Source organism: Fringilla coelebs (genome assembly GCF_963513975.1).
Source record: "Fringilla coelebs genome assembly, chromosome: 1".
In the NCBI taxonomy this organism is placed as follows: Eukaryota; Metazoa; Chordata; class Aves; order Passeriformes; family Fringillidae; genus Fringilla; species Fringilla coelebs.
In genome coordinates this window covers 129,516,106-129,537,015 of record NC_140028.1, presented here as the reverse complement: position 1 = coordinate 129,537,015, position 20,910 = coordinate 129,516,106, and the positions used below count along the sequence as shown (strand labels likewise).

Genomic DNA, 20,910 nt, shown 5'->3' with positions numbered 1-20,910 from the left:
TGCAAATTAAATATCAAATTTTTAACTTAGATAATTATTTTATATAGGTTATACTTCCAATTTAGGTAATTAGTTTGTAGTCTCTTCTTCCCATTGAGATGGAAGGCTTAAGAAAGGCTTGCCGCTGGGTTCAGCCAAACTTGAAATGAAAACATTCTCTTGTTACAGATAACATTTTTAAAAGAGGTTTAAGGAGAGGCTTGTTCCTTACACAGATAAATTTTATTTTTCTACCTGTCATTCAAAATTATCTTCTTGGGTATAAACAATTAAATGATAAAGTGAAGTACCCAACAATGAAACAATATCACACTCCCATTCATCTGATACCTGTTATTTGCTAATACATACCTTTTTGTTGTGAAAACGTGTTCCAGATGAGTTTTAATTCAACTGTAGGTATCTTGCAAAGATACTTCCCAAAGCATACACTGTAGCTCATACCACTGTTATTAGCAATCCTTAAATAGGTGAAGCAGCCATAAGCCTGCTTTAACACTTCATCTTGATATTTTCAGGTGTTTATAGCAAAGCAGCTTGTAAAAATAATTGCTAGTTGGGTATGCCTATCATGTATAGCATTAGAACACACAGTTCTTTTCCTGTGACAGTATAAGGAAATGAAACTAAGACTAGAGAAAATTTAATAGGTAAGACCTGCTGTAAGGTTTCTGCAGGCAGTACTGGTTAACCCATCCTGCTGTGCCTACTGCAGGTTGGTTATTGTTCATTTGCTTATTGTTCAGATCAGTCTGGTGCTTTTAATAGTCTTTTTTTAGCACTTTGAGTTTTTTCTTTTTTGGCAAGGAAGGAGAAGAGCATCTTGTAGTTTGCATCAGTTCCATGTATACCTTGAAATTATTTTATTAAATCTATTTTGTGCAGTTTTTACACGGGTGGTGTGTGGGCTGTGATATGTCTTTGACATATCCCAGTTCTGCTGGATCAGCAGGACCTGCTACTCCGATGCAGGGAGGAGCTAAGCAAGTTTATTCTGCTTTAGTATTGCTCTCTGCATGCTTAAGGCTGGGTGCTACAATATGTTCTCAGTGTAACTTGACATTTCTTGAAATTAAAGTTCAACTGGCAGCTATTTAATTTTCTGGCTTCTACTCCCTTCCTCTTCCTCTTGAGGCTGGCAGTTTTACAGGACCCTCCTTGTTTACTGTGGTACACAAAGGGAATCTCTGGCAACAGACATTTTCTTGCAGATTTTCTTCATTACTGGAAGGGTTAACTTTAACAAGTCCAGTACACTGAAAAACATCTGATTTCTTTAAATAGTCTGTAGCCTTTTTTCTTGTTCCAGCCTGTGTGTTTTGCCCCTTTATTTTCTTCTTTCAGTCATTTGATCATTTCTGTTAATGAAAGCAGGAGGAAAAACCACATGCATCACTGAGACCCTTTCAGAGTGATCCTGTGCTTCTTTGGGATATTGGCAATGCTAGCTGTTTGCTTTTTGCTTTCAACATGCTTTTGCAGTGCCTGCTTTTTAGAACAAATTAGGAGAATGAAATGCTCATGCTGTTTGGCCACGATATTTGAACCAGAGTTTGACTCTCTAGTTGAAGGTAGCATTATCTCTGACTTAGCCAGTTCTCATGTACCTTTTGTGTTCTTCAGATGCAATACATTTTTGGTATTTAAAAGATGTTCCTTACCTTCATGAGAAGCAAAAAGTAAGAAAAAAAAAGTTTAAAACGTGTTTGAAGTGGCAGACAACTTTGAAGTGAGATAAATACAAAATGAAGTCTTCCTAATATTTGGCTTTTACATCATTTGTAATTAGTCTTTGAAAGAAAGAAAGCTTCTTAAATTTTACTACTGATACTCTTCCCCCAGCTCTGTCACTCATTGTCTCTCCTAAGGATACAACATTGTTTGGTGAGCTGTGGGTTTGGCTGCTTTTGTCATGTGTAAACACTTCAAAATTGATTTTTTTTAAATTTTTTTTGTTGGTTGGGTTTTGTTGTTTTTTTTAATCTGAGTTTTTGAGAATGGAATGAAGTGAAAAAAATAAAGGAGTGGACACATAAAGAGGGAATTTTAATAATTAATCAATATTTTCTTTGCTTTAGTTAATGTTTTTAGGGAATTGATTGTGGTGGCTAGATGGTTAGATGTCACTGCCTATCTGCAGTAAATATGTGGATGTGCTCAGGAAGTACCTTTGAACTCTCTGAAAGAGGTCACAGGATCTTTAGCAAATATCCAGACCCTTTGGCTTGCTTATCCATTCTGATAAACTCAGCAGAATGCAAACTTCATAGTATTGTGAAGCATTTAGTAATTTTAATTCCAGATTTATCTGGCTGAATGTGAACACAGATCAGAGCAAAGAAAATTAATTTTTCAAATAATATAATATTGTAGATAACCTTTGTATTTGTTCCTATGCTCAGTGCAACTGTATCTGATCACATTTGCCATAAGCTTCTTTTAGAAGTTTTATCTTCTGCTCACTGATGTATTTATGTGAGATCTTTTAGTGCTACAAATGATGCGTTGATGGAATTTCTCAATCAGCAGTCTGTGTTTTTAGTGTCAGAATTTCTATGGGGAACCATCAAGGTTCCCTGCTTTATTGGCTTTTTATGTCTGTAACGTAATTACAATATTTTTTTAATAAGTCTGAAGATACTTCCTCACCATTGTTAGTGAGAGCTCTGCTTTCCCAGACCGTGCATTGTTCCATCTGCTGTAGCCCATTTTTATGTTTGTGTTTGAAGTCTCTGGAGATGCAGAACTGAAAGAGCCTTTCTGATATAGCAAATCCACCTCCTATTGCCTTGGGCTGTCACACCACAGGAGGAAACTGCCAAATAAAATCTGAGAGAGTTAAAGTGGAACTTGTGAATTTTTGTTCCTCCACACCTCAAACCACTTTTAACAACTTGGCCGCTATTATCGTCTCAGTTGTCTTATATTCTTAATGTCATTTTTGGTTTGGCTTTCATCCAGGCAGTAAACACATTCTGGTGCTGCTTTGTCCATGGCAACAAAATTTTGATCTTTCTGCTCATCCTGCATCACTTAAATGCTCACTAGGTCCTTACACATTTTGATATAATCAATTTTCACCTGCCGTACCTTTAATTGCTGTGACACTACCGCAGTGGGTCTGTCAGGTATTTTCTCTATCAGAATAACTGCCCTGTTGATTTTCCAGTTTTCAACTGATTGTATGTGCAATACTTCTTCTCTTGGTGTTTCAAGGTCTGCAATGAAACATTCCTCTTTGTCTCAATCCTGACATACAGAATGAGTGACACCATTACTAATTTCCACCAGTGTTTCACGTGCTCACTGCTCTCCTCCTTAAGCAATAGTGTCTGAACAAAACCTGTTTGAATAGAAAGTACTCTATTTCAGGTCACTTCTCACAGTTGTTCTCTGCTGTGGAGCCCAGAAGAAATTCATGCCTACTCCTGTGGTTAGCTTGAGTTAATCTCCCTCTTTCCATAGTTACTTCACTGCAATTTCTTCTGGTTTTATTTCTGTCTCTAATAGGAACAAACAAACAATTCACAAACCTGAAAGCTGCTTTCTTTCATTATGTTGTTTTTGTCTTTATCTTTTTCCTTTGTTTAACTGCAATTTCAGAATTACACTAATTTGTTTTTTTGAGTCCAAACATAAATGTTATGTTTAAGCATTATTATTTTCATATTGGTTGGTTGTTCCTATGCTTTTTACAGCAGCCATGTTGGGCCACTGATTTTACTTTTGTGAAAGTTATTTTTTCCACTACTTTGTTACTGTTATTGTTATTTGTTTTCATTCCATACTAACAGGCTGATGTGTTGTAGCATCCATAGACTGTAGACTCTGGCCAGGGTTTCTATCCCCAGGGTCTTGAAAGGCTCTTACTAAAATCAGTGCCATATCCTGCCTCTCTTCTTACCTGTTGTGGGTGCTGTGCCTTTCCTTTGTAGCATTTCTCATCTTCTTGTGGCCTGTGTATAAGCGTGGTATGAATAATTAATTCAAGCCAACCAGAACTACTTTTATGTTTTCATGCCCTGCAATCCTCTGAAGACTGGGAAATAGCCAGGCTTCAGAGAGTGTCCCTTTGTATACCTGCTCTGGGAATTTCTTCCTTCTATGATTCCTCTTCTAGCTATACCCTCTACTTAGAATCCTTAAATGTGGGGGTAGAATTTTTTCTCAACTTTTTTCCATTAATTTTGGAACAAGGTACTGGTATAACCTGTTTCTCACTACAGATTCTACTCCTTTGTTGTGAATATTTCCTTGCTTTCTATGATCAGGATGTCTTCAGAATAGAAGTTTTCATGGAATGGATTAGTTGAGGTGTTAGGGCATGGGTTGGTCTTGATCTTAAAGGTCTCTTCCAACCTAGTGATTCTGTGACTGAGAAAATCAGTTGGTTTTTTTTCCTAAGTTAGCCACTGCTCATATAAGCAGTAAAGCCCATGCAGAAGTAACATTTCTTTGATATGTCTCTTTATTTGGTTGCTGTCAGATTGAAGATACTTTCTCCAAGGATGAGAAGTCAGTCTCCCAAAAGGGAATTGGGCTAAAGCCTGTTTGGGGATTAAGGTGTAGTGAGAAGGTTTGCTGCCTTTTTCTTTTAACTTATTTTTTTCTTGGCTACTGATTTACATGATCTGAATTTTTTCACCCATTTCACTATACTGTTTAAATAAAAATAGGCTTGATTTAAATTACACCCTAGAATTTGAAATATTCCTTCATCTTATTTGGCATCTGAAACTGTTCAGCTGGAGCCATCCTTGCTGTTTTTGTGGAGTGTAATTTGTTTAATTCTTTGTTTCAGGAGGTGTCTGCTGATCCTTCAGGGACTCTCACAGCTGCTGAAGAGAGAAAAGAGAAGGTTCCAAGCCCACATCTCAGTCATCTTGTAGTTTTGACATCTGGCAATTCGCTGTATGGCTTGGCAGAGAGAGTGGTGGCCACAGAATCCTTGTAGGTTGTTTACTGTACTCACTGTATTTGTGATCACTGAAAACTATTGATGGTTTAAGAATTTATGGTTACATTCCAAAGCCTTCTTGGTGGGTCAAAAATTCCTACCTCTCAATGTGATTTTAAGTATGAGTGATAAAGTTGATTTCTTAATTGAAGGTTCTGGAGTGTAAGTCTTTGGTCTAGCAACATACAAACACAAGAAATGAAATTTTACTGCAGATGATCCAGTAATTTGTGACAATACATGGCCAAATCTATCATGAAAAAGTTTAATTTCAAAGAGGCTAGTGGGAATATTTAATCTGTATGGTTCATTTTCACCTTATATTAAATACTTGGCTCAGAGCTGCTTAGTTTGTATCAGTTTGGCTTGAATCACTGTGTTATTTACAGTGGATAGAAGTCCACCTGTGTCACACCTCAGGAGAAGACATTATAAAGAATTAGTGCAAATGTAACAAAGTGATTTTTACTTGATAAGAATAGTAGTTAGAGTCAGCTAGGAGTGATTTTTTTCTTCACATGAGATGGCACTTAAAGATTAGAAGTTAATTTTATTATTTTTTTCATTTATGCTTAGAAATATATTTTCTTATTATGTAGTTATTAACAAATTCTACCCCTGAGAAGGAATATGAGATCAAGCTCTGTTTATAGATTCACTAGCATAAAATTAATTGGGAATGTTATATTGAAATTCTAAGATGAATTTATTAATATTGATGTTGACTGTCCTGCAGTGGAAATTGTGTGACTCTTTGTCACTGACTTTACTAGACCTTGGCTCAGACTTTTGCAATGTATCCTCAGAAAAATAGAAATAGGAATTTTTGATATTCAAGCCTTATTCTCTTTATTCAAATATTTTCTTGTTGCAAATACATTTTAAAATTGTCAGAATTGAGACTGCTAGTTGATATGGTGGCACACAACTGATATGGTTCTTCTTGGGACTAAATTTTCCAAGGTTGCATATTGTTATTGCCAGATATGTCAGCTGCAGAGTAAAAATTGTAAAGAGACATGCCAGATGTTGCACTTAGTTCACAGTAAATTTTCTTTGCTTTCAAAGGGTATTTCTGGCTGAGCAGTTTGAATTTCTTCAGCCTCATCTTGATGCAGTGATGCCAGCTGCCAAGAAGCCTTTTCTTCAGCAGTTCTATTCTCAGGTCAGAATGGTTTAATTCACAACCGATTTTCATACAGAAGATTTGGAACTTGTGCACTATGGTGAAAATACTTTTATATCATAGTTATATATTGCTCCTACTGGCCAGATATTTACTGAAGTGAATTTTATTTATTTTCTATTTCAGACGGTGTCAACTGCCAGTGAACTACGTAAACCAGTTTATTGGATTGTTGCTGCTAAAGCCATTGATTATGAACAAATGCTTCTCCTCATGGCTAATGTGAAATGGGATGTGAAGGAAATCATGTCACAGCACAACGTATATGTAGATGCTCTTTTAAAGGTGAATAGTTTGTGGGAAATAGTGTGCTAGAGTTTATATAAACATGAAATGGCTGTAATACTTCACTAAAACTGTTAAAGTGGCATGGCTAGGACAATATATCATCCTTACAAATGGAAAATTACTATGAGATCTGTCCAGAAGTGTCATTATTCTTGCTTCTAAAGCATTGTTTTCAGTAATGATTTTTTGACTATGTGGTGTGTGAAAGTGACCAAAGAAGTTTAATGAGTTTCACCTTGAAGTCTTGAATAGTAGAGAGATGTGTAGTAAACAGAGTAACACTGAGGGAAATTCAGTGGCCAGAGATAGCATTAAAAAAAAAAAAGCCCAAAGCGCACTATTTGCTGTTCTGAATAATTTTGCTGATTGTCTTTGAGATGTATCATAGGAGCTGTAGGTCAAGTCAGCACCAATAGTGATCATTCAGTATCTAATTGAAGTTGCTATATTTAGAAGTTAACATTTGAAAAGGAAGCTAAAGAGAAGTTATTCACCCAACTTGTCAATTGCATTCAGTAGATGTCATTATACAATTGCCATGTCTTATGGCATGCAGAAGTAGTTCTTGGGACAATCCCTTTCTCATGCTTTTATATATGCCTAATTAATGTTTCTAAAGGTCTTAAGAGGGAAGTTCTGGCAGTGGTAGAATTATGCTAATTATTTATACTATATTAATTACTAATTCTTTTCAGAGAAACTGAAAATTTTATTTTAAAGATGTGTGAAGTGTGAATCCCAGAAAAAGCTACACATCTGTGTGGAATAACAGTTTGGATAACACCTTCATACTTTGTAGCTCTTCTCTGCTCTAAAAACAATCAAGGCAAAGAAGGAAGAATTTGACAGGATATATTATTGCACTGAATTTGACAGAATCTTTGTGATTATCCTTGTTTATGCTGCCATTACCAGTTTGTGCTTAAAATAATTGATCTTGGGGGAAAAGTTTTTTTCTTCTGTGAGTTTGCAACTGCTGATGAACTTGCTTCAGGACAATCAGAGCTAATACCATTTAAAACCAGTTTTGGTCTCTCTATTCTATAGCTAGTACTAGTTGCTACAAAAGCTTTTAAGTAACCAGTAAGCAATGAGTGATTTTTCAGGGTACACTGGGACTCCAGGAACATCAGATGTGACCACAGTGATTGAAGTAATAATCAACTACTTTCAGTTGTTTGTACACATGCACAAAGTTCTGTATCCAGTCATAGTATGTTGGAAGCAGATAAAGTGGGGAAAGAAGATTGTTGAGAAATAGGTTATGAAGCGTTAGGCATCTTCATCTTCAGAAAAATGAGTTGTATGCCAGTTAAAGCATGGCATGGTGGTACCCTGCATCTTGTTGCCAAAGTAATCTTTCAGAAAATTTGTGTTAAATGCCAGTTGGTTGCTGAAGTTCTCTTCTGACTTTCTTCACTTAGTGAATTTTGAGAGGGTATGTAAGAAAAAAGGAAAAGGAAAAAAACCCTAGATTAACAGCCTTGGAAATAAAATCATGTTGGGCAAGTATACTCATTTGCACTGCAAATGACTTTTGCTGGTTATACAGAGGAGTTCATTACCATTCTGCTTGATACTGAAGTAATTTGATACTTTTTTATATGATAAAGGCTTTAATCAGTGGCAGAGGGCTTCTGTTTCACTTCAAATCACAAAAATCATTGTAGCAGTAATTGCATTCAGTTATGACTAGTTTCTCACTCAAAGTATCAGCTGAAATCCTTCCAGGCCATTGATGATTGTGTGGAAACAGGTGTCTTCCTTTAACCTGTACTGTTACCTGGTGCTGCAGTGTGGTCCTAAACTGTTAGATTTGACCTCTTTCAGTGGCTTCTCTCAGTTCCTTCTAAGCATTGAGGAATTCCCTAATGTGAAAGGTTGAGGAGGAGAATGAAAAGGGGTTACAGAGTTTCTGAGCTTCTCTTTGAAAGCCGGTGGGGTGGGTATTTAGATGGATATAGAGATCATCTCTGAATTTTCTTAAGTGGCTATGTTTTGACTCAAAGAAGTTAAATATGAGTTTAGGGAGTAAGGCAATGAAAATGGCATTTGGGGGATAAGCTACTTGGTTCATTTTCAGAGGTGTCAGTTTCACAGAGAACTACAGCTTTGAGGAACAGAGCAACTGTTCCTTTAAAAAAAATCGCTGAGGTAATAATGTTGTGAGTGATATACTAGAAAGTGAAATGTTTTCTGCTTTACACATTGAGTTGTCTGCAGTTTGTGCCTATTAAGCCTCTCTTCTTTGTTCTTACTTTTCAGTATTCCCTTTCGTGTGAATTTCTAATTAGTTGTTGCTGTTGTTGGATGTATAGAGTATGATCCATTTTTACCTTAAGGAATAAACATCTTTTATGTTTTATTAGGAATTTGAAGAATTTAACAGGAGGTTGAATGATGTGTCTAAGAGAGTCCGTATTCCATTGCCAGTCTCCAACATCCTTTGGGAGCACTGCATACGCTTGGCCAATAGAACTCTTGTGGAAGGGTAAGTATTTATGAAAGTCTTACTTTGGGGCAAGTATGTCTATGATGATAATGTTTATTTTATAGAGTTAAAAGTTCTAATTTTATAGTGTCCTTGTGAGTTCTTGTGCTTTTGAGGACCCTGAAAGCTATCAGTGCTTAACATACTCCTTAGTTGTTTCACAATCTGGTGCAGCATTAAGCCTAAAGAGGGCGGTCTTGATCCTAGATACTGCTGAAGAATTACATTGACTGTTTTACTGAAGCATTTGAAAATACAGTACTCTTTCAAAGAAACTTCTATATGAAAATTATAATTTCCCAGCAGAGCAAAGAAGGAAGTTACAATATAATAGTCAGTACTTCCATGGTGATGCCATTAATCTTTGCCAGGAAGGAAGACGGAGTTATCAGCGCTATCAGTTTTCTTAAAGTAGCTATGGAACGTGATTTTTCCAAATTCATCAAGAACAGAGAGATGTCTTAGTTGGCTTGCATGAGCACCTTAGTCAGGAGCCTACACCTTGCTCGTCCCTCACTCTTGTAATCAATGTCCCGTCTTTTTGGATTCAGTTTTGTAGCCTGAGTATTGTAGACTTTTCATCCCCTGAATTTATTTTTATGGTTTTGTCCCATATGATTGGGCTACGTATGCTTGGGCTCTTACCAGAACTACTTCTGCATCACAGAATATGTGCTGTCTTCCACTCCCTCTACATGTTTCCTTACTTCTTTACTGGTTATTTTTAGCCTATTCACTCCCTACTACCTATTTTACTTCTTTCCATCCCACTCTCCTGCTGTCTGCTCTAAATTAGGACCTCAACAAAACACCCTTCTTCTCCAAGTGTTAGCTACCTATTGAGAATCATCAGCTTCCACTGCTTCCATAAAGCCATCATTTTTTTAATCTCCTGCCCATTTTTTTTCAGGCCATCATCCTTTTGCAGTCTCTAGCGAGATCAATTTCATGTTCAGGGTAACTAAATCTATGCATGACCTGTCTCTAACTTCTCAATTCCTTCATATAGCATATGGCCTATACAACTAGCTCTCCTTTTTGAAATTTTATTTCCTACTTCCAAATAAAAGAAAGTGAAACAAAGGCTTATCTCTTCTCCTCTCAGTTCCCCTTACCTTTCAAGTTGATAACGCTGTCAGTCACTGTCAACCTCCTCTACCTCAGCCTTTGTGTTTGTTTTCAACTTGTTTCCTTCTCTTACATCACATCTCATTCATGTTTTGTGTCTTCAGTGTTCATGAACCATTTAATCCTTATCTGTGAAGATCATCACTCATATGTCTTGCTCCATGCTGCAGTTGAGGCTCATATTTGTGGCTTTCCATGAAACTTTGACCTTTACCTTTGCCTAAGCAAGTTGGACTAGGAATACTAGCCTGATATAATTTGTCCTGTACCATTTCTGAAAGTGTAAAAAGTACTCATTATCATCTTCTCCCAAATATTTGCCTGTAATTTCTTATTCTTGGCCAGCTCTGTTATTTTTACTTATCTTGTAGGTTCTTTTCCCACAGTGAAAGGGGAAGGAAGGTGTTCTGAATAGCTGACTCTCTGAATTTGTATCTTCTTTTATCTCTAAATTCAATGAATGTATGGAGTTAAAAGCCATGAAGGACATGTTTCTCATCCAGTTAACTGAAATTACTTTCATCAGGCTCTTCACTGAATGAAGAATTAACTCCACAGCTATATGATTCTTTAAATTTAGTCCTTCCCTGTCTCCTAGTTTTGTTCTTTCCTGTTTCCCAGCTGACTTCTTAAGCCTACTGAAAATCATCTGCTAGTCTTCTATGAAGCTCCAGAGGACTTTTGCCTTGGCCCTCTCTCTTTTTGCCTCTGTTACTTTTGCATTCTGCAAATTCTTTCTGTGGACCAACTCTAAGTGTGAAATTTCTTCATATTCTTAACCTGACCTTGCTGTGCATCCAGCTTCCAGCTGCATGTTTCTGCTGCCTTTTTAGCATCAAAACTAATAATCTTGGGAGTGTATAATAATAAGGATCAACTTTGTGAACCAGTGAAAAACTGAGCTTATTTTAGATTTGGTAGAGGGGAAGAGTGAGGCAGGGTTGTCACTTATGGGAGCAGCAGGTGGATGAGCTGGTTTAAGTCTCTCAAGTCACTGTGCCCCAGACCCTGTACACAGTTGAAATTGGTGTTCTTAAGGGCATTGCAGTGTCATTTCCTTTGATCTTGACAAATGCAGTTCCTTATCCATTTGGAGAACTGCAAAGATTGTTTTCCTTGTTTGTTGCCTATCACTCCACTGTGATCCTTGCTAGTATTACCCTGCCCTTAAAATCATCTACTGTCTCCTCTGACCTGTCACTAGTTTGCTGTCAACTTTATTTGCTGTTCTCATTAAATCCTCTACTTCTCACAGAGATGAGCCAGTGCTGCCACCCTTCATCCTCTGGTTGCTGTGGCTGTTTTTGAACAAGCTTTGTGTCTTTGCTGCTCCTACTTGGTTCCTGGTGACCATTCCTAAATCTGCTGTGGTACCTTTCAGGCTCCAGTGGTTGTGATCACTTGAAACTGCTGTCCAGTGTGCTAATTAGCATTGGTTTAATTTGCTCTAACTTAATTATAGTAAGTTGTTCAATGTAGGATTTTTTGTGGCTTTTGGGAGAGGATGGTGTGATTTTCCTAAGTGTCACTGGGTACAGTGGGGTTCTGTTTGATAACTGGGCTAAAATGTGTTGTACTAATGCAAATAAAACTCTGCAGCCGACTTCCTAAGAGAAGTTCTTGTCTGCTTCTAAGAGAAGTTCTTGTCTGCTTTTGACTTAAAACCGTAATTTTTCCCCTCCTCAAGGTTCAAAATACAAAGTTAACTTAGAAATGAAAATTAATTTTGCTTCTCATTCTAAGTTCTGCTTTGCACTGTTTCTCCTTTTAGTTATGCCAATGTAAAGAAGTGCAGCAATGAAGGACGTGCCTTGATGCAACTGGATTTTCAACAGTTCTTAATGAAACTAGAAAAGTTAACAGACATTAGGCCTATTCCAGATAAAGAATTTGTGGAGACCTACATTAAAGCATACTACCTGACAGAAAATGACATGGAATCCTGGATAAAAGAACATAGGGTAAGAGTTAAACTTGCATTCTTTTCCTCTCTATTGAGAAAATTCACCCTGATGATAAAAACGTGGTAACAGCTATAAATAATCAATCCTTCTATATGTTAAAAATGAATATAGGCATATATATGTACATTTTAATTTATTATATTAAAACTTACAGGAATTTCATTACAATAAATATTTTTATAATAATATTTCGTATAATGGAAGCGGTATAAATATAAGTGTATTTGTGTGTGTACATTTTCATTTTTATCACATGAAGTTAGTGTTTGACCCGGTTCAACATCTGATGACTGAGGAGGATGACTAAGCCAGTCACATCTGCCTATTGTATCAAAAAGTGTAGATAATTAGAGAAAAGGGAAATTGAAAACATTTGTGAGCTCTTCAGAATATGCCAAAGTGCACGACTTGATCATCAAGAATTACATTTTGGGATCACACCATTAGCTTTTGTATTGCCTTTAGGAGTAGATTGCTTCAACTAAGTTGTAAGGCACAATGGAGAAGAATCATTGCTTTTTCTTTCTTCATTTGATAATGCTTAATCAGAATTTCTTACTGAGATAAGTTTATATTTGTGTTTTGAAAACATTCAGATGCTTTCACTCTAGCATGAACTAACAATTATAGCAGGTCTGTGTAAGCAATAGTCACATGCTATTGGAGATACCCATCTTTGAAGTAAAAAGTCTTTTAAAGTGAAGCACTTGAAATCTGTATTTTGGGATTAAATCCCACTAGAAATGGAGGAAAGAAATATGTCTTTGATTGAATTTTCCTTGTATTGCCTGGAGCCCCAGGAGAGATTGTGAGCTACGGGGTTTGATGACCTACAGGGAAAAACTCTTTTTTAAAACACATTGGTGGAAGCTATGTTTTGGATAGTGTTGAAACATAAAGGCTGGCAAATACGGTGTTTCCACAGGTGTTAAGAATTGTTTTCTTCACATTTTTGACATTTTTTCCTCCTTTATCATACACTGAAATCAAAATCGTTTGGAGACTCTGCAGACAGAAGCATTTAGAAGCTTATTGGGAATGGGAAGTTAAAATAAAAAAGATCACCGACATTTATCGCAGTTTGTGAAAAAAAAAAGAAAGTTTTGTGTTGAAAGCTTAATCATTTGCATATGTTTTCCCACCAAAGAATGGAAAATACATTAAAAATTGATTTATATACATATTCACAGAGTTACTTTATGTGAACTCTTTCCAGTACTTTTAAAGTCATAAGCATTTTTCATTATAAGCCACCATGTAGCAAAATACTGTTTTGTCCTCTGCCTCAACTATGAAAACTATCCAGACATGACTGAACTACAGCTTTAAATCTCCCCTGTGTACTGATGCTTCTGTCAGTTGTGAAATCCACACTGAGTATGTCTGTATATTTTAAAATTTTCTGTCTTTGTCTGCTGTTTTATTCTGCCCTAACATGATCTGTTTTTGTTTGCCAGGAATATTCCACTAAGCAGCTGACCAATCTGGTGAATATTTGTCTGGGCACCTACATCAACAAAAAGGCAAGACAGAAGCTGTTAGCTACCATTGATGACACAGACAGGCCTAAGAGATAACTGGAGAAAGCTGCTTTCTTTCTGACTTGTACCTTTTTCTGTTCATGTGAAGCACGCAGACATTTCTCTCATGGACTAATGACAACATTAGAAATGTTGAGCATGACCTTTCTTAGCAACATTGGAGGCACTCTGAAGTGACAGTGATCTAAAATATGACTTTTCTAATCTGTAGAATTCTTTTCTGTCCTATTTCTTTTTTCTTTCTTTTTCTTTTTTTCTTTTTTTTTCTTTTTTTTTTTGGTTACTTGCCCTTAGTAAAGGGCCACTGTGTATCATTGATGAGCTATATGTTTTACAAAAGTGTATACTGTAAGTAAAATCAAAATCAGAGAGAAACACAATGGCTTAATATATCATTGATGCTCTTTTAAAACAAAAGGGCTACTTGAAAATATGATTTTTTCCTCCCTGCTTTTACCTCCAGAAATTGTGCTGTATTATAGTCCAGTGTAAAGTGAAAGGATATGTATAATAATTTGATCTGTGTATCCTGCATGTGGATTAAGAGTGCAGACAACTAAGTACTCTCATTTTAAAGCCCATCATCTTCATATGTATTTAAAATGTCTGTTTATTTCAGAATTAATTTAGTCTTATCAAAAAGATTGACTTCAGATTAATAGAAGATAATAAACATTGTATGCTAATATGATTTGTTTGCGAGCCTTTGTTTTTCCAATTCAACAATGCAAAATGTCAGCAGTAATGCCAGGGATTTGGAGTAATGATTTTCTGACTGAAGTTTTGGATTGGTAGTAAGATAATATTTCTGTTTCCTGCTTTGCTGTAGGCATCCTGAGTGACCTTGAGCAAAGTAAAATGGCTTGACTGCATGCGTGCCCTAGAAATCAGTTTGTCAGAGCATCACTGACTTCACTGGAATTTTCAGGTTTACCTTTGGTTTTCAGTATGTAAAGTTTCAGGAATTTATTTTTATTACACAATCAACTTTCTGGAGTGCACTCAGACCATTTTAAAGGAAACTTTGAGCTAATAGGTAAAATAAATCACAGAGGCTGCAATCCGCTGGTGTGTACAGCATGCTAAATTCTCAGTTTGGGATTCATACTTGCCATTGTACATTCATTCAGACATGAGAGAACCAGGAGTTAGTGAATATCAGCAGTAATGTAGTGACAGAAAGTTGCCCCAGTAATGCAGTGACAGAAAGTTGCCTCCTGGAGTCATCCTGATTGTTCTTTTCTGTGGCCTGATCTCCTCTTCAGAAGTGTACTGAACATCATTGTGTGAGTTTAGAGAAAGCCTGTATGCAGTTTTAGAAGAATGATAGAATTTACATTTTAAACATTGACAGCGTGGTATTCAGCTTCCTTGTTTATCTGTACTTTAAAGGAAATAAGATTTAAAACAAAATTTACACTGTTCTTTATTGACCATGCTGTCTTGCCTAGTTCCGTTTAAAACTCGCTTAGAGGTTTGTCACCATATATGTTGAGGCTGAATCACTTTTACCCTCATTAAAAAGGTGGGACAAATGAAAGTGTGCACTTCTGCGTCAGCCTGTCTGCCCTGGAGTCAAATCCTGAGCGAGAGCTCTTGGAAGAAACAGAAACATATTGGGGACTATTAGTGTAAAATAGCTTTCCATTTTCTTCTCTTGGATGAAATAAGAAATTCAAATATCTCTACCAGAGATTTGGTGAGCTGAACGCATTTAATTTCTCCTGAGCTGCTTAGGTCACTGTAATTTTAGTGTTTACCAAAAGGTAGAGGTGTAATCATTGGAATGCAGGGTCAAGGTGAGCAATTGCATGAAGCACAATCAGGAGTGATTTTTTTTTTTTTTTTTGTTATATCTATAGTTTGACTTGTTATTTTTAAATAAGCCCCCAAACAAATCCATGCTGCCCAGGATTGATGCCAAGCAGGAACCCACATAGCTAAATGGCCTACATACACTCTTAGATACATGTTTTTAGGTTGTCCTGTGTGAAATCAGGTGTTGGACTCATTGATCCTTGTGGGTCTGTTCTAACTCAGAATATTCTATATATTGCTTGGTTCTGACTGACTAATGAAGCTAAGTTTCCACTGAGTACTGAATTGTTATCTCACTAAGGATAAGTTTGGTAGTTGCCATCCTCTGATATGAGATTTTTTTTTTTATAAAATTGATTTTTGAGCATCTCTGTGTGTCTTCATACTCCTGTGCGATAAGCCTCTTATACTGCTTTTTCTGCAATAGAGAATATAGCTTAAATATCCTTTATGTTTTAGAGGAGTATTTTGCAAAGCTTTAATAATAGAAGAAAATTGCCTTCAGTCTCTAAGAAAGCTGACCAGCAGTGCAGAAGTGGGCATCTGTCAATCCTTCTTTAGCCTGATGAAGACTAAATCCTGGTGCCCAGAAAATAAGTCCTCTGATATTTGTCACACTCACCTGGAACACAGATGAGCAGTTTTCAAGTCTCTGGTTAGGCAAAGCCTGTGCCTACACTACACTGACAGCACACAACTGGCTTTTCTACTGTCAGCTTCTCTCAGTTATATCTCATGGTGACACTGTCCTTCCAAAAAGCAAGGAACTGGGACAAAAATAGCAGGAAGCCAGCTGATTGCTTGTGTGGCCCTGATGTATGATTGAGGTCCTTGCTTTGGTATGGGTTTAATTGTTCAAAGCAGATCAGCAGTGCTTCAGCTGGTGGGACAGTACACAGAGCAGCCCCTGGAGGTGTGAATTCTACTGCTCAGCAGGGTAGGCACATGGATTTTTAATGATTTCAGGAAAGTAGCTACGTTTTCCAGTAACTGGCTTTCCAGGTTCCATTTTTCCCACATGGCTAAGAGTCTTCCCATGTGTACAATAAAAAATTAGCTTGCTTCTTATCTTCAGTGGGAAAAACCAGGCCCTGTCCAGATCTGCTTGGAAAGCCCTGGATGTGGGGTGTAGATTACAGCTTGTGTTCACTGAAAGAACAGCCTCCCTTCTTTGCCCTTAGCCCCTTAGGGAACAAAAGAGGATTGAGTTATCAATGTCTGCCTCAAAGTTTCTGTGAAAGGTTTGCACTCCCTCTGATTTTTTTTTCAGATGTGAAAGATAAAGCTATGTTTTGTGATAAATACCAAATGCAAAGCTGTGGATGTGAGTTGTGCTTGCTATCACAGAATGCACACAACAATCAGGATCCCCTCTTCTTACTGTGAAAGTGATCTATTTGGGGTCTTTTCCTGTTTACAACCCCCTATGTTGTAAATGACACAAATGGAGATGGTCCAAAAAATGCAGATTTATTGTATTTTTGATGGTATCCTTTTTATTTTTAACCACTGTCTGAAACAGTGTAGCATAAAGGCTAAACATTGTACTGACAGTGGGATTATGGTGCAAATATGGAAATAATGCAATTTGCAAGCAGCAAGGTTTCTGTGCTTGATGGCTATTTAAGGATATTTGTGAGTGTGTTATTTTTGCATTGCCAGAGCTGGTTTTCATCACAGCAGAGACTTGGTTTTTAAGGATCTCCTGTTCATCCATGAGATCATGAAGTGTTGTGTGGAGCATGATCTTTAACTAATACTCAGGGCTTCACGAACACGTGTTTTGGTTTTTTTAAGATAGACATAAATCTATCTTAAAATGCCATATGATAAAATACATGTCTGAGAAACAAATGATGACATGAGTAACCTTGGTTTTTGTGTTGTGGATCCAGTGCTTAATTTTGTGGAGTATTCTGTCCAGTCCCAGAGACTTTACATGTATAAGCTAAATTAAAAATGGTTGTATGTGGACTAAACTTGACTCTGCTTGGCTGTTCTGCTAAACAAAATCGCTACAGTATACCTCAGCTATGCTAGTTTGGTGTGGAGCTCTGGATACATGTGTGAAAAAACCTACATTCAGAGCAGAGATGTACAGATCTGTGTTACATTTGTGGATTATCTTGCATAGATTTCAACATTGTCAGATTTAAAGTTGTCAAATATCTGTCTCAATGTGTTGATCTTTGAAAAACAAAGTATACAAGCAACCTGAAGATCTAGGGGAAGAGATGCAGGGAGGTACCTCTTCTCACTAAGCCCAAAAGGAATTAGCAGATGTGCAAAATTACTCCAGGTATTTCTGGAGATCATTTTACAAATAAATCCAGGGTACCTCTGTATTTCCTGCCCTTTATCACTAGTAATTTTTATTCATACATAGAAAGTCCTCCCATTCATTGTATTTCAGTAAACAATAAAAAAGAAATGTCACTTGAGCCTTAAAATAAAAAGGATCCTTACATAGGAAAATTATACTGGGGCTGCTATTTGAGAGCTGCAGGGATGGCATGTGGAATATGCACCATGGATTTGTGTTACTTGAAATTCATCCTTATATTATAATGTAAATATATACACACACAGAGCTTTGTGTGCAATGTAAGGGACAACATTGCACACAAAGTAGAGAATGGTAAAATTGAACAAAAAGCCACATGCTACTGGTTTCTCTGCTGTCATTGTCACTGACCCTGAAGCCTGGGTAAGTAGTGTGGAGGTGTTTGCTTGTAGGAGTAACAGGTGTCCATTGAGGACAATGTCATCATCTGAGCTTGGAGTACACCTGAGTTACTGTTCTGCTCCCTCTGCCACTGCCTGTGTGTGCTGCTGTGTGGTCTGCAGGAAGCACCACACATGAGCCTGCTGGAGAGGAGCTCCAGCACAGCCCAAAACATTGAAAGCAGCAGGTTGGACACTTGGTGGGGCATGTTGCTCTTTGCCCTAAGGGAGAGCTCATGGATAGTCATGCTTGCTGTCCTGGCTGCTCAGGGACCATACCTGTTTTGGATGTACAGCATTCCTGGGTCGGGGCACGGGTGGATTGAGCCAAAATGCAGTGGGAGGGCAGCCTGGTGAAAATGTCGCTTGCTCTGGGAGATCTTGCTGTCCTCTTGAAACGTTGGACCCCAGTAAATGCAGGAATTCAGATGTCTGATGCAGTTTTTAGCACAGTACTAAGCATCTGTGAGTTTTCAGAACCATTTATTTCCAGAAGTGTTGGAAAATATCATTTCTGTAAATGAGTTTGACCTGGGGGTAATTCCTGGCCCTGAGCTGCTGGTTCAGCTGTCTCCTCCAGCACAGTTAGAATATTTAAGCAGCCAAATGTTCCAACCAGCTGAGTGGTCATGGGTGGTTGTTAATGTGCTACATTTCACTAGAGACAATATTTGCCATGAATAGTAGTGGTGTGTCACGGCTGTAATGCCATTAGCCCTTCCTTCCTCCCTTGCAGACGCATCCCAGCCCTGTGCTGATGTCTCTGCTGTTTGAAAAGGTGTTTCCTTCTCAGACCTTTATGCTGAATTCTGTTTATTTTTAGTGAGGTGTTTACTTCTGCCTTCGATTGCTCAGAATGTCTGCAGTGAGATGCAGGGCTCTGGGTGATGCACGAGTGCTTTTGCCTTGTGTGCCAGGAGAGCTCTTGGTGTTTGTGGCTACCCTGGCCAGGAGAAAGCATGCCCCAGTGGGAACACCTTAGAACTACTGCATACCACAGCAGGCAGGTCACCGAGTTGTCCTGAGCTGTGGTTCAGGTTCTGCTCAGTCTCAGTGCCTGATGTAGAGTAGTTTGTTATATTTTCCTGTTCTTTACTCCCCTAGGTATAAAAGAAATGCCATTATCTATAACATTTCATGAGATGCTGTTAGGCCATAGTTCCATAGGCACAAGCTGTACTTTAAGCCAGCTTTTGGTGACTTAACCCTGAGGAAGCTGAAACATGAACTGTTTCTTTTCACAGGGTAACAATAGGCAAACAGCCAATGTGGATCACATTTTTATTTTCCTTGAAGCTCAAGTTATATTTCTTATGGTACTGAGTTAAGACCTAAATACCAGAATTAACGTGCAAAAAATAGCTATACCAGGAGGTTCAAGGAGAGTGTAGATAAGATTTAAAATCTTGCTTGCTCACAAGAAAATTACGGCATAAAATTCTTGGCCATTTATTTTTTTTTAACAAATATTATTTTGTAAAATAATACAAATATATCTGAAACTCTCACAAATGAAATAATCAGGTTAAGAGAGTGGGAAATTTTTTTTCTATGCCTATCCACGCTTTTTAAGATCTATCAACAATGGGAAATGATGGGATAATATCTCTAGAGACTTTTTTTTTTTTTTGAGGCAGTAAATTGATTAACTTCAGTTGCCTGGGTGAGTATGCAGACTCTAAGCTGGTAGGCCCTGTTGAAGATTCTGTATGATTAGTTCCCGTGAACTTGGGTGCTCTTATCTCATGACTTTAGGTTGAGAGTCATTTCTGTATTTAATTTCAGTTTTCTGCATTTGAAAGAAGGGAGTTGTATGAATAATTAAAACACATTCATTAACCTCTAATGAATGGTGAGTAAAAGCTGCAAATTGGACTGAGTGACATGCATGTTTTGGACTGTGCTCTTTGTAGGAATGAGAAAAAAAATCTTGAAGTAGATAAAAATTTTTCTGGGGGTCAGTATGTGCCTGTATCACAACCTGAAAAATAGAAGTATAATGCTCTCTGGGGTTATCTGATACTTCGTGATGAACCTTTCTGCTCTCACTATTTCATGAGGTCAGTGAAGGATTTTCAGACTGGGCTCTTCTACTCTGTAGTCTCACATATTTTCCTGAAAATGTGATAGTGTTCATATTTGCTGTTTTATAAACATTGATTCCTTAGGAAAAGAAAAAATGCAGAACACTGAGCTTCTTTAAATATTTTACTAATATGTTTACCTTGCTTTACTTATACAGTGTGGAAGAGAATAGAGAATTTTGCATAACCTGTCAGTTATGCCAAAAGCAGCATTAGCTTCTTTTTGCATAACTGACAGGTAAATTTTTGGCATTTTTTTTCATTTACATCCTACTGCACACTACAAGACCAAAAAGAGCACAGTAATGGTCAGTGGCATTCTGGGGGAGAGCTCTTTCCATGGGCATTACTTCCAACTTACATGAGTCCTGCCAACAGCATTCAGGAGCTCTGGTCATGGACGCCAGCATCACCCTGCTGGGGTTTCAGTTAAAATATGGAATTAATGACTTCTGTTGCCTCAGTGGGGCTGGAATCTAACAATAACATAGATTGCAGCCAAGTCTGGTAATCTCTGTTGGCTTGGGTATACCCACAGTGCAGAACCCCCTCATCTCTCCTTCCAAAGGGGTGTCACCCAGCGGAGATGCCTGCCTCCCCTCTCTGCAGAGACTAACTCTGAGAGCACCTTCTGTTGAGATAGCCCAGTTAGCATTGGTGTCAGTGAGGCTGGAGACATCAGCCCTTGGAGTGGAGAGCAGAATCCAGCCCTGAAATTGCTGAAGTGTT

General features: G+C 37.6%; 1 protein-coding gene across 1 annotated transcript in view; it reads left to right on the top strand.

Annotated features, from left to right (window-relative positions):
• Window positions 1-14,243, top strand: part of VPS50 (VPS50 subunit of EARP/GARPII complex) — a 77,588-nt gene extending 63,345 nt beyond the window's left edge. Inside the window, exons 23-28 of the mRNA XM_084215247.1 lie at window positions 4,802-4,950; window positions 6,026-6,122; window positions 6,270-6,428; window positions 8,801-8,922; window positions 11,822-12,011; window positions 13,472-14,243. Of these exons, the coding sequence (XP_084071373.1) occupies window positions 4,802-4,950; window positions 6,026-6,122; window positions 6,270-6,428; window positions 8,801-8,922; window positions 11,822-12,011; window positions 13,472-13,591 (837 nt within the window). The 3' untranslated portion in view covers window positions 13,592-14,243. The remainder of the gene's footprint in view (window positions 1-4,801; window positions 4,951-6,025; window positions 6,123-6,269; window positions 6,429-8,800; window positions 8,923-11,821; window positions 12,012-13,471) is intronic.
• The last annotated feature ends 6,667 nt before the right edge of the window (window positions 14,244-20,910 follow it).